We start from the raw sequence: 13,472 nt of genomic DNA, 5'->3' as shown, positions 1-13,472 counted from the left end.
GAAAATATGCTTGTTTGGGGTCCAACATTTCTATTTCTCAATTCAAGACTCTTAAGGACTAGAAATTTGGAAGAAGGGGAATCAAACCGGTGTTGCCTTTTGCAGACCGGATCCAGCCTTCTGGGCAGTGATTCCCAGCCTCCCCTTTGCCCCCAGTTTTTGCCAAATGCACCAACATTCAGCTTGTGCAAGGAAAGCCAAAATGTCTGCTCTTACCTGTATCTTTCTCCAAACCTCAGGTCTGCCAGCGTCTCTCTCTCTCTCTCTCTCTCTCTGGAATGCCGTATTCAGCAGGACCTGTCTGATATACCTTCGCAAGGAGGAAGTTCCTGCCCTCAAAATCTTCTCAAAAACATTAGTAAAAATTCCCCAGCCCGCATTGCGTCATGGCGAGAAAAAAACTTGGCTGAATTTCCGTGCAGAGTTCAAGCTCCGTTCAAAGGCCGGGCAAATGTTGACATTCTCGTTACCTGAAGTGGCTTCCCCAAAAGAACATTTCTTTGTTTTTTGAGGAGGAGAAACTATTTCCTCATCTCTTTTGGAAAACTGCCAGAAACAAACTCTGAAAACAAAAAACCAAAAACCTAGGCCCCAACTTGTTCCCATTTCAAAAGCACGTCATAGAAAAACGGGTTTCCTTTTTTTCTTTTGTCAAAGAAGGATGAATGGATGGGTTCCCTGAACAACTGCACAAGGTAGGTCTCGTTTTATGGTGAGCGTGAAGGCACGGCAGAGGATGAGATGGTGAGATAGTGCCGTTGACCGAATGAGTGTGAATTTTGGCAAGTTTCTGGAGAGAGTGAAGGACAGAGGGGGGCCTGGCATGCTGGGGTCCATGAGGTCGTAAAGATTTGTACATGACCTAGTGATGATGATGATGATGATGATAATAATAATAATAACAACAACAACAACAACAACAACAATAATAAAGTTGGAAGGGACCTTGGAGGTCATCTAGTCCAACCTCCTGCTCAGGCAGGAAACCCTATACCATTTCAGACAAATGGCTGTCCAGTCTCTTCTTAAAAACTTCCAGTGTTGGAGCATTCACTGCTTCTGGAGGCAGGTTGTTCCACTGGTTAATTGTTCTCACTGTCAGGAAGTTTCTCCTTAGTTCCAGGTTGCTTCTCTCCTTGGTGAGTTTCCATCCGTTGCTTCTTGTCCTGCCTTCAGGCGCTTTGGAGAATAGCTTCACCCCCTCTTCTTTGGGGCAGCCCCTGAGATATTGGAAGACTGCTATCATGTCCCCCCTCGTCCTTCTCTTCGTTAAACCAGACATACCCAATCCCAGCAACTGTTCCTTATATGTTTTAGCCTCCAGTCCCCTGATCATCTTTGTTGCTCTTCTCTGCCCTCTTTCTAGAGTCTCAGCATCTTTTTTACATCGTGGTGACCAAAACTGGATGCTGTATTCCAAGTGTGACCTTACCAAAGCATTGTAAAGTGGTATTTATACTTCACGTGATCTTGATTCTATCCCTCTGTTAATGCAGCCCAGCACTGTGTTGGCTTTTTTGGCAGCTGCAGCATTGATTGAACAACAGAGGGTTATGTATATTTGCAGAGGACCTTCTGTGCTAAATAAGTCTTTACAGGTAGGCCTCGACTTACATGTCAAGTAAATCACTAACAAGTTTCAATATAGTAGTGACCTTTTTTCACTGACTATAGGCAAAAAGGGTACATGCTGGCAATGTCGTAGGAGTATCAGTAAACTAATTTTAAGTTTACGAACCGTTGTCTAATCATAAATACTGCTAACGTCACAGGACCCTAGTCCACTAACAAAAAAAAATGTTTGAAGATTGTTCCAAAGTTAATGAGGAAGCCAGATTCTCTTAATCAGCATGCTAATGTAATGACTGCAGTGATTCACTTAATAACCGTGGCAAGAAAGGTGGTAAAGTGGGGTGAAACTCACTTAACAAATGTCTCACTTAGTGACATAAATGTTGGGCTCAATTGTGGTGATAAGTCGAGGACTACCTGTATTTGTTTTTGAAGGGTTTAACTGCTTCAGCTGGGATGATGCATTATAGACAGGGTGATGGTCCTGGTGTTACTTGACCAGAGTTGTGTTCTGTAAAACCTGTGAGATCCCATCCCCTTTTGGGAAGTGTGGAAATCTTGTACATTGGGTGGAAGAGAGCCAGATTCATTTATAATACCTCTTCCTTCCCCTGCGCTTACCACTTTCTACAGAGGGACGATCGAGAGCATCCTGTCATACAGCATCACTGTCTGGTTTGGAAGAATCCCTGCTTCAGACATGAAGGTGGTGTCGAGAGTGGTGAGGACGGCAGAAAAGGTTATTGGTAGTTCACTCCCTTCTATCCAGGAAATGGCATAGAAGTGATGCTTGAGCAGAGTCTGCAAGATGGTCTGGGATGCTGCACAACATCTTCACGACCTGTTTTCCTTGTTACCTTCTGGGAGGAGGGGGCTTCGTGGTGTCCGAAGCAAAACATCCAGATTCAGCCAAAGTTTTGTTCCATACAGTATTAAACTTGTGAACGCTCAAGCTTCCTCTTTCCAGTATGTATTCAAGATGGATAGTGAAGAGACTGGACAGCTATTTGTCCGAAATGGTGTAGGGTTTCCTGCCTGAGCAGGGGTTTGGACTTGATGATCTCCAAGGTCCCTTCCAACTTTATTATTATTATTATTATTATTATTATTATTATTATTATTATTATTATTATTATTGTTGTTGTTGTTGTTGTTGTTGTTGTAGTTGTTGTAGTTGTTGTAGTTGTTATTGTTATTATTATTATGTATTTATATGTAAGGTTGTAGAAATATACATGTCACATATAGCATGTTTATATGTGTGTTATGTACATGTACACGTTTGAGAGCAGGCAACAGAATTTTATTTTTAATGTATGCCAGTGTGCCCATGGTAAAAAAAGTACAATAAAGGTCATCTTATTTACAAAAGTGTTTGCGAGGCACTTAATGGAGAGTACGATTGGGAGGGTCTGGCTCAAGTAAGTGGTTGGCCCAACAGAAAACTTCCTTTACTACTGGTACCTGCATTGAAACAGCTAGAGACCAGGGCAGCAACCTCCAGAATAATGGTTCAGTGGTGTCTGGTGAAATTGCCCAGATGAGATCTATCAACTAGATTAGACTTGGAATCCCTACGTGGTCGCCAAATTGTTAGAAGGAAATTCTGGCTCATTCCGAGCAGCGCTTCAAACAGCACAGGACAACTGCTTGAAGTAGAAGTAGAGTTTATTCAACAGCAGATGAGAGAAGCACATTGGCCCAGTGGCTTAACGATCTTGGAGATGGTCTCTGCTCAAGTGGTTCGAGCCCTAGAATTGCATGGGTTCCTGTATTTGCCTTAGCTTTGGCCCACAAAAGCATGCTTTATGAGAGTAGATACATAGATACACTTCAGTGGGGGAGGCGACTTGATGCTCTGTGTAGGCAGTCAGAATTCTGGGAGTTGAAGTCCATTCAACTGGAAATGGCCCCAAACTGGGAAATCCTGCTGTTCAGGAAGCAGGTGGGGAAAAGATCTACCATGAAAATTTAGCAGGGACAAATTTGGTATGTTTGAAGTGAAATTGCACGTTCACCCTTCAAATGCTTGGGGGAAGCACAGACAAATTCCTCCTTGGAATATAAATGGATGTCGTGATCATTGAGCCATCTTAGAAGATTCACCAGCCGGCAGTCACACGCCCAAGGGTTTCCTGAAAGATCAAGACTGAAATTGGCAGATGGCTCGTGGACCGGAGGATCCAGTGTGGTGAACTCATTGTCAGAGAGGTCCAGCAGCACCAGTTGGTCCAACTGAAAGACCCCCATTATGACATGGGTCAGGCTGCTGTTCTTCAGGGATAGCACACTCAGCTTGGGACGCCAATGGAAGGTCCTCCCCATAATACACTGGATTGGATTGCTTTCCAGAACTAACCTCTCCAAATTGTCTAAGCCACTGAACATCCCTGTAGTGAGGCGATGGATGAGATTGAATGAGAGATCTAGAGACGTCAACTCCTTCAGCTTATCAAAACAAGAAATTGGGATCTCCTTCACCTGATTGTGATCAAGGCCTAGGATCCTGAGTTCCTCCAGGGTTTCAAACCAGGATGGGCGCAGTTCAGCCAGTTGATTTTCACTGAGAGATAAATGAGTTAGGCTACTCGCATTTGTAAAGATCTCTGGAGGTAGATCTTCTAGGAGATTTCTGGAGAGATCCAAGGTGTGCAGTTGTGGGAGGTTACGGAAGAGGCCACTTGGAAGAGTTTTTAACCTGTTGTTGGAGAGGTGAAGTTCCTGGAGGTTGGGAAGACCTTGGAGGGCCTCCACGCCAAGGCTGGAGACTTGGGTGAACTCAACGGAGATCATCTTGGCTCGTGTGGGGAAGCCGGTGGGAAATTCATGTAGAGATGGAGAGTTGCAGACGAACTCGGTGACGCTTTCTGGGGCAGGGGTGGGTGGGCAGTAAAGGACCTGCTGAGTGTAGCTGTTGAGGGACATCACAAGGCAGGCAATCAGAAGAGACGGAGCTGAAGACTTCATCCTGGGGAGAAGCAGGGAGAGAAAGATAAGTGGGCAAACATATTGGTCTATTAAATGCTACCTGCATTTGGGCATCCAAGACAGATTATATATAGTCCTCGCTTAACGACTGGCTACTTAGTGAACATTCAGAAGTACGACAGATCACTCCAAAAGGTACATACAACATGACTTCAAAGTTCTGATGGCCACACGATTGCATTAGAATACATAGAAAAATACATAGTGTAGTAGAGTTGGAAGGGACCATGAGGTCTTCTAGTCCAGGGCTTTTCAACCTTTTCACAGATTGTACCACTTTTAGGACATGACAATATTTGAGTACCACCAGTGTTTAGCAAGGTGTCAAAAACTTGATAACTAAAAAAAAGGGAGGGGGGATTTGGGGTTTTCTGATTAGATTCATTTGTTGTTATAGAAATGGCTAGTTTATAATATTATGGAAAAGTAAAAAGTTAAGGTTCAGTGTTAATGCTTCCTTCTACTGCAACAGAGGAAGTATGTTCTTTTTCCCTTCTCCCCCTCACTTTCCCCCCTTTTTCCTCCCCACCGTGCCCTACTGTATTTTTGTATTTTAGTCTATAATCTAATAAAACATTACAAAGTGTAGAAAAAAAGAAAAAAAAGTACCAGTTTTAATTTCTTCGGTGACTATTCCTTTGCTGAATCCCTTTCCCATTGCACTGACAAATGTATGATGAACTTATCCATGTTTTTTTAATATGCACTACTGCCAGCTAGTTCAGGGGCCTTCAAACCTGGCACTTTTAAGACTTGTGGACTTCAACTCCCAGAATTCCTCAGCCCTCATGGCTGGTTGAGGAATTCTGGGAGTTGAAGTCCACAGGTCTTAAAGTGGCTAAGTTTGTAGACTCCTGAGCTAGCTGGTTGGCCTTCTGATCTCTTCCACAGTGTAGTAAGAATGCACCCCCCCCCAATCCCTTCCCTGTACCCTTAAAGACACAGGAATCAAGTGCAAAGTAAGAAAATAAAATAAACACAAACTCGTTTTTCTCTCTCTTTAAGCTGCCTCAGGCGTGTCACATGTCACAATGTTGCAATCCGAGACTGAAAGGCTCCAGCAATTGCAAAAAGCTTTAGCCTTAAATTAATCCTGTTTACCTTCAAAGAAAACTTTCTAAAGGCCACAGACAGACCCAATTAAAGGGGGCAAAACTAATTACATTTCTTTAAAGGGATTAAAGCTTTCCTGTTGTCTTTTTTCCCATTCCCCCACCCAAACCACGTTCTTTTATAGCAGCGGTTCTCAACCTGTGGGTCGCGACCCCTTTGGGGGTCGAACGACCCTTTCACAGGGGTCGCCTAAGACTATCAGAAAACACATATTTCCGATGGTCTTAGGAATGCTAAATGATCACGTCTCCCCCTTTTCGTCTGAAAGAGCGCCTTGGAGCCCAGGAGGGGCCCCCTAAAAAAACCTTCTTCACCACTTTCTATGTGCCGGCCACAGGAATAGATTTTCTCCGTCAAGCTCTGTCCCCAGCCGGCCTTTCGGGTCTTCCGATTGTGCCCCTTCCCCACTATAGCTCAGTCAGAGCGTCGTCCTCCCTTCCACTATTAGCATCGAGCTTGAGAAACGGGACTTTCCATACTCCAGCAGGGAGGCTCGTGGCGGCAGGACCCGAAGGAGAGAAGCTTCCACCTGTCCAGCTCCTGTCTCATGCATGCCCTCCGCTTGGACCAGCAGCGCTCTCTCTCTCCAACTGAGCTGAAGAAGGGGGCCACGCCTGGACTCCTGGTCTCCGGCTCTCCTCCTGCCAATCCAGGCTTCTCCGGGGGCTGCGAGCGAAGATGTTTTCCCCGCGCTCCACCTCTGAAGGACGCCGGCAAATGGTCTCGCTCCGGGCTCCCGCGGACACAGGCGCACCAGGCTAAGGCCCAGTTCCGCTTCGCGGGACTTCCATGCCTGCTCGTGTATGGCCAGGCAGGGTCTCAGAGCCCGAGTCCAGAGCACACCCACATTCAGACAGCCGCAACGGATACGCGCTCTTGGTCCTCGAGACGCGAAGCCCATCCCCGCGCCAAGACCGAGGACAGGTAGTGCTAAGACCCGGGAGCAGCCCGAGCTTCACGTCGGCGGGGTTGACCTCTAAGAAAGGTCACCTGCGCCTTCCCCTATCACGGGACTGTGCGCTTGCGCACTCGGGCTCCCGGCTCGCCAGGCTGAGGAGCGCAGGCACGCTGCGACTGAGCAACCCAAGGTGGCAGCCGGGTGCGTCTCACTGGCTGGGTTGGATGCCACACATGTAATGCCCTCAACTAGCCATCTTGCATATGAGTCTTTTTCCTCTCCAACTTTAGAACTGGCAATGACATTGTGTCATTCGCCTTCTCAATCCTGCCCCAATGAAAATACATCCTGCATATCAGATATTTACATTACGATTCATAACAGTAGCAAAATTACAGTTATGAAGTAGCAACGAAAATAATTTTATGGTTGGGGGTCACCACAACATGAGGAACTGTATTAAAGGGTCGCGGCATTAGGAAGGTTGAGAACCACTGTTTTATAGCCTCTCCTCTCTTCCCCCTTTTTTTCCTCACTTCACCTCCAGCTGCGAGCTGCTTCTGGAAGCGCCAATCAGCTGGAGCCCTGCCGGCTCCTGGGGCTTCTGCCGAGCCCGGACAGTCCTGCAGCTGCAGCTGCCTCTCTCTCAGGCTTGGCTCACTTCGGCTCACATTCCTCTCCCTTGATACCCTTGGCTAGCAATCGCGTACCACCTGCCACGTGGCAAAGTACCACAGGTGGTACCCATACCACTGGTTGAAAAGCCCTGTTCTAGTCCAACCCTCTGCTTGAGCAGAAGACAAATGGCTTTCCAATTCTCCTTTTGAAGGTCTCCTGTGATGGAGCACCCACAACTTCTAAAGGCAAACTATTCCGTTGGTTAATTGTTCTCACCATTAGGAAATTTCTCCATAGTTCTAGGCTGCTTCTCTCTTTGATCCATTGTTTTCTTGTCTTGCTTCTGGTGTTTTGGAATATAGGTTGACCCCTCTCCCCTTATTTTTGCGGCAACTCCCTAGATATTGGAAGGCTGCTAACACGTCACCCCTAGTCATTCAATCAGAATAGAGCTGGAAGGGACCTTGGGGGTCATCTAGTCCAACCCCCTGCTCAAGCAGGAGACCCTATGCCATTTCAGACAGGTGGCTGTCCAGTTTCTTCTTAAAAATCTCCAGTGATGGAGCATTCAGAACTTCTGGTGGCAAGCTGTTCCACTGGTTAATTGTCCTTACTGTTAGGAAGTTTCTCCTTAATTCCAGGTTGCTTCTCTCTTTGATCAGTTTCCATCTGTTGCTTCTTGTCTTGCCTTCTGGTGTTTTGGAGAATAGGTGGACCCCCCTCCTCCTCTTTGGGGCATCCCCCCAAATACTGGAAGACTGCTATCATGTCCCCCCTTGTTCTTCCTTTCTCTAGATTGGCCATACCCAATTCCTGCAACCATTCTTCCTATGTTTTTGTCTCCAGGCCTTTAACCATCTTAGTTGCTCTTCATTGCACTTTTTTCCAAAATCTCAACATCTCCTTTGTAATGTGGTGACCAAAACTGGACTTAGTATGGCCTTACTAAGGATTTGTCAAGCGTTTGAGCCAGCAATGTATAGCAGCAACCACCAGAAATGCTAATACAATCCTGGATTGTATAAACGGAGGCATAGAATCAAGATCACACGAAGTATTAGTACTGCTGGCTTGTGTTCAACTTGTGGACCAAAAGGGCGGCTTTTTCCGGGCATGGGCTGTGAGAATGCAGATTTGAGCGACACAGAAGGAAATGGCTCACCCCGGAGATCAGTTGGGTAAGAGAACTCTTGAGTCCACAGCAGGAATTGGGGTGGAGAAAGTATATCAGAAGAGACACTCTGTGCTTCTCTGAAGGGAGGGAGGGATGCACGTTCAGACATGCATGTTACTCTTATTGTAACTGTATTGTGACAGGCTCATTCCCGCTTTCCTGGTCTGGACTGCCCTGGAGACTTTGATACCTGCCACTGCCCAGCATTATCTGCAAACTGGATAAGGGTTACATAATAGAAGGAGGTCAGACTAGGTTTGTGGCTGGGGAAGTGTGAGCCAACTTCTTTCCTTCCTTTTCTCCTTCATTTCTTTCTTTCTTTCTTTCTTTCTTTCTTTCTTTCTTTCTTTCTTTCTTTCTTTCTTTCTTTCTTTCTTTCTTTCTTTCTTTCTTTCCTTCCTTCCTTCTTTCCTTTCTTTCTTTCCTTCTTTTTTTCTTTTCTCTCTCCCTCTTTCTCTCTCTCTTCTCCCTCTTTTTCTTTTTTCTCTTTCTTTCTTTCTTTCTTTCTCTCTTTCTTTCTTTCTTTCTTCTTTCTTCCTTCTTCCTTCTTTCCTTTTCTCTCTCTCGCTTTCTCTTTGTCTTATTTTCCTTCTTCCTCCCTTTCTCTCTTCTGTCTTTCTTGTTTCCTTCCTTGCTTCCTTGTTTCCTTCCTTCCTTCCTTTCTTTTTCTTTCTTGCCTTCTTTTCTCTCTCATGCTTTCTCTCTGTCTTCTTTCCCTTCTCCCTCTTTCTTTCTCTCTTCTCTCTTTCTTCCTTTCCTTTCTTCCTTTCCTTCCTTCCTTTCCTTCGATGAAGACTTTTCCTTCAACAAAAGTTTCATCACTTCCTTCCTTTCTTCCTTCCTCTTTCTTTCTTTCTTTCTTTCCTTCCTTCCTTCCTTCCTTCCTTCCTTCCTTCCTTCCTTCCTTCCTTCCTTCCTTCCTTCCTTCCTTCCTTCCTTCCTTCCTTCCTTCCTTCTTTTCTCTCTCCCGCTTTCTGTCTTCTTTCCCTTCTCCCTCTCTCTTTCTCTCTTTTCTCTCTCTTTCTTCCTTTCCTTTCTTTCTTCTTTTCCTTTCTTCCCTTCCTTCCTTCCTCCCTCCCTCCCTCCCTTCCTTAGGGAATCTTAAGAAATTTTCCTAGAAATTTTCCAAAAGCAGAATCAAAGCTGACAGCTTTTGCAGACAGGATTCAGTCCCCTGCGCTACGGTTCCCACCCTCCCCTTTGCCATTTTCCCTTTCTTTCCAAATACACCAACACTCAGGTTGTGCAAAAAAACCCCGTTAAAACATCCCTAAGCGTGCCGCATCCTCTGCGCTTACCTGTCGCTCTCTCCAAAGCTCCAGTGTGCCAGTCTCTCTTCCTAGAAGAGCAGGAAGTCTCTTATATATGCCAGAAGGAGGAAGGTCCTGTGCTCAAAAACCTTCTCAGAAGCAATACTAAAAATTCCCCAGCCTGGATTACATCGTGTTGAGAAACACGCTTGGCTAAAGTTCTCTGTGGAGCTCAGCCTCGGTTCAAAGGCCACCCTGATGTTGACAAAGCAACAAAGATGATTAAGGGACTGGAAGCTAAAACATCTGAGGAACGGCTGCTGGAATTGGGGATGTCTAGTTTAATGAAGAGAGGGACGATTACGGTATATGTAATGGATTAAAAAGGTTGAGAAATAATGGATTGATTTAAGATTTAGAGTTGAAAACTTGTGATTATTAGAATATATATATATATGTTAAACAGAGTAAGAATGTACTTTTTAGAATAATATGTTTATTTGTATGAAAATTATTTTGTAATGGAATGAGAATAAGAATATGAAAGAGGTTTTTAGAAATTCGGATTGCTTTAACAACTAATTGAGTGTGTTAAGTTAGTAAGACGATGTTTTGTGTAATAATAGGTGTGTTCTTTTTTTTTTAGACATGATAATTATTTGAATGAGATTTAAATGCTGTCTGAAGAAATAAGAGAGATTTGTGATCAAATCAATGATTTATGAGATTATGATTTAGAATATATCTGGATTAGTATTTTAGGAGGGATATCCAAAGTGAGAATACGTTTATCTAAGATTAAATTGGACTATGGTAACTGTAAATTAATAAAGTTCAAAACGGGATTAGGATTTATAGATATGTAATGTAGAAATGGATTATGTTAAATAGGTTATATTATCTGAGGGAAATAGAGAGGGAACATTTAATGTATTTACCTGAGCTATTACATAATTTTGTTTTGGGATGATTGATCACTTCACCACCGCGGTGTGTCTTCAGCATTCTGTTGTAAAAGTTAAAAAAACCAATAAAACTTGTTATAAAAAAAAAAAGAGAGAGAGGGACGGGGGGGTGACAAATGGCTGTCCAATGTTAAAAACGTCCAGTGTTGGAGCATTTACAACTTCTGTTGGCAAGTGGTTCCACTGGTTAATTGTTCTAACTGTCAGGAAGTTTCTCCTTAGTTCTAGGTCAGTGGTGGCGAACTTATGGCACACGTGCCAGAGGTGGCACTCGGAGCCCTTTCTGTGGGCACATGCGCCGTCGCCCCAGCCCCACCTCCCCCACGACCCCCTCCTCACCAGCCTCCCCCTGGAGGAGAGTCACCCCCGGGCGCGGCACGCACGGAGCAGCGCAGCCAAGGACATAGCCGGGCAGCAGGGGCAAGACTCCGCCCTCGTGTCCCATAGCATGCAGATGATGCTGCGGGGTGTGGGCAGAGGGCATGGCTGCTATGGCGCTGCAGGACTGCCTGGGCAATCTGCTGCAGCAGGCCATTGATGCGGTGCATGGCCCTGCAGGTGGGCGGGGCAGGTGGCAGGTGGGGGCAGAGCAGGCAGGGTGGGAGGCGGAGCGGGGGTGGGGGGCGGGTTTTGGGCACTCGGTCTCCAAAAGGTTCACCATCACTGTTCTAGGTTGCTTCTCTCCTTGATTAGTTTCCATCCATTCATGTCCTGCCTTCAGTTGCTTTGGAGAACAGCTTGACTGCCTCTTCTTTGGGGCAGCCCCTGAGATACTGGAAGATGGCTATCCTGTCCCCCCCTATTATTACACAAAACATCGTCTTACTAACTTAACACACTCAATTAGTTGTTAAAGCAATCTGAATTTCTAAAAACCTCTTTCATATTCTTATTCTCATTCCATTACAAAATAATTTTCATACAAATAAACATATTATTCCAAAAATACATTCTTAATCTGTTTAACATATATATTCTAATAACCACAAATTTTCAACTCTAAATCTTAGTCCTTAAATCAATCCATATTTCTCAAAACCTTTTTAATCCATTACACATAATTTTAAATTTCTTTTTTTAGTCTTATTCTGACTTTCTTTTTATGCCAAGCAGGTTTCCATAACAAAGCCTCTATTTCAGCAAATAGATCTCCCATTATTGCTTGTTATGTCATTTGGGTCAGTAAAAGACCTCCCATCCTCTGTTTTTGACGCCTGGCTCCTGCCTGCTGGATAAAACACTGGATCATGTCCAATTTTATAATTAGTAGTTGAGTATCAAAGTTGTCATAATTCTCCAACAGTTGTAATTTCAAGTCCATTTCTGTTAGTTTTGCAATTGTAGATAGTTTAGTTACAATCATTTTTTGGTCATCCCAAGTCTCCATAGGTTGTATGTAAATTAATTCCTCTTCTATTGCTTTTTGGTCTGTAGAATGATCAAATAGAGTCTGAAGGTCAGTTTGTAAGTTCACAGTAGAATTTCTGTTTATTATTTCTGCAATACTCTCTCGTATTTGGGAACATATTTCCTCAGTAGCTTCATAAATTTTTTCCAGTATGAGTTTACAGTTGAGTTGTAAACATGGTTTCTCCATTTCAGTAGTAACTAAATCCAATCCTGTTATCTTTTAGTGGAGGCTATATTCCAAAACATTTAGTCAGTATCCACCCCCACCAATAACAGCTGTTGGACCAAAAAGAACAAAAAACAGTTGCAGTTTTAAATTTCTCCACAAGATGTCCTCAATAAATTATGAAAGTCTCTTCCAGACACCAAGAATGAGATTAGCAAAGTCAAAGAACTGTGGAATCTCTTTTCCGGCTTCTCATAGAGTTGTTGTTTTTTCCCCCCAAACAATAAAGATTTATCCCTTTAAAAAAAAAAGTCCAGGACATAGGAAAACAATATTCTCCAGCTTAGAAGATATAATAATAAAGTTTTATGCTAAGGATTTTTCCAGGGCCCCCAAGTAACCCAAAATAAAAATAGTCAATAAGAAGTTTTTTCCTTTGTTATGGAAAACTCTTTTCCCCAGATAAACAAAGGCAGCTCTTTCAAAGCAGGGAAGTAATTCCAAAAGGCTTTTAACAGGAGAGTAGTTAGGCAAAGAGAGAGAGGGAAAAGTCTCCCCGGGATCATCCATAATGGTTTCTTAACGCTTAGATGTTCTTTTGAATTTCGGCTGGAGCAGCTAAATGATCAGCCATGTTACTGGCCGATCTTTTCTCCGTTGGCCCTGAGGAGCTGCCTCGGACCGCGGAAGGAACTTTCTCCTCTCCCCACGATCGACGAGAGTCCTCCTCATCGGTAGTCACCCTTCCAGGGTGACTTTTCGACCCGATTAAGGGTCTACCGGCAGAGGAAAAGCAGGCAATGAAGAGAGAAGTCTCTTCGTCTGCCTGCACCCACTGCAATCCAAAACCGGAAGTCGGGTATACATATTAAATCTTAATCATTAGTCTAATATTAAACAGCTTACAATAACTAATTTTATCTATAATCATGTAAATAACAAGTTGGTCAATATATCCGATTCATTTTATTAAATAACAATACTTAATATGATATTGCTAATATATTACTAATTAGTTGTAATCACTTTAAAATATTAATATATTACTTATTAACTATAATTTACTTATTAAAATATATACTGCGCATGCCTGAAGATGGCGGTCGCCCGTTTCGTAGCTCCGCTGTAGTGGAGCCGAAAATGGGCAGAGGGGGGCCTTGGAGACTCCCGAGGATTCGGAGACCCGTCTGGAGACCAGTCCCCAGGTTGACCTCTCCCCGGTGAGTCTCCGGGAATGCGAGGGGACGTAAGAACGTGGAGCCGACCGGGCAGCCGTTTGTCGGCCTGCTCGGCCTTTTCGTCCTTCGGCGGTCTCGGC

The 13,472-nt window shown here is 44.2% G+C and overlaps 1 protein-coding gene across 1 annotated transcript in view; it reads right to left on the bottom strand.

The window, feature by feature from the left end:
• LOC107299289 (SLIT and NTRK-like protein 6) overlaps positions 1–9,677 on the bottom strand; it is a 26,502-nt gene extending 16,825 nt beyond the window's left edge. Inside the window, exons 1-3 of the mRNA XM_015828650.1 lie at positions 9,662–9,677; positions 3,547–4,540; positions 217–269 (exon numbers count right to left, since the gene is read on the bottom strand). Of these exons, the coding sequence (XP_015684136.1) occupies positions 217–269; positions 3,547–4,539 (1,046 nt within the window). The 5' untranslated portion in view covers position 4,540; positions 9,662–9,677. The remainder of the gene's footprint in view (positions 1–216; positions 270–3,546; positions 4,541–9,661) is intronic.
• Between the last annotated feature and the right edge of the window lie 3,795 nt (positions 9,678–13,472).

Source organism: Protobothrops mucrosquamatus, unplaced genomic scaffold, assembly GCF_001527695.2.
Source record: "Protobothrops mucrosquamatus isolate PMUCROS unplaced genomic scaffold, P.Mucros_1.0 scaffold4765, whole genome shotgun sequence".
Classification (NCBI taxonomy): domain Eukaryota; kingdom Metazoa; phylum Chordata; class Lepidosauria; order Squamata; family Viperidae; genus Protobothrops; species Protobothrops mucrosquamatus.
Note: the sequence above shows the minus strand (reverse complement) of the source record. Positions and strands in the feature narration are given on the sequence as shown.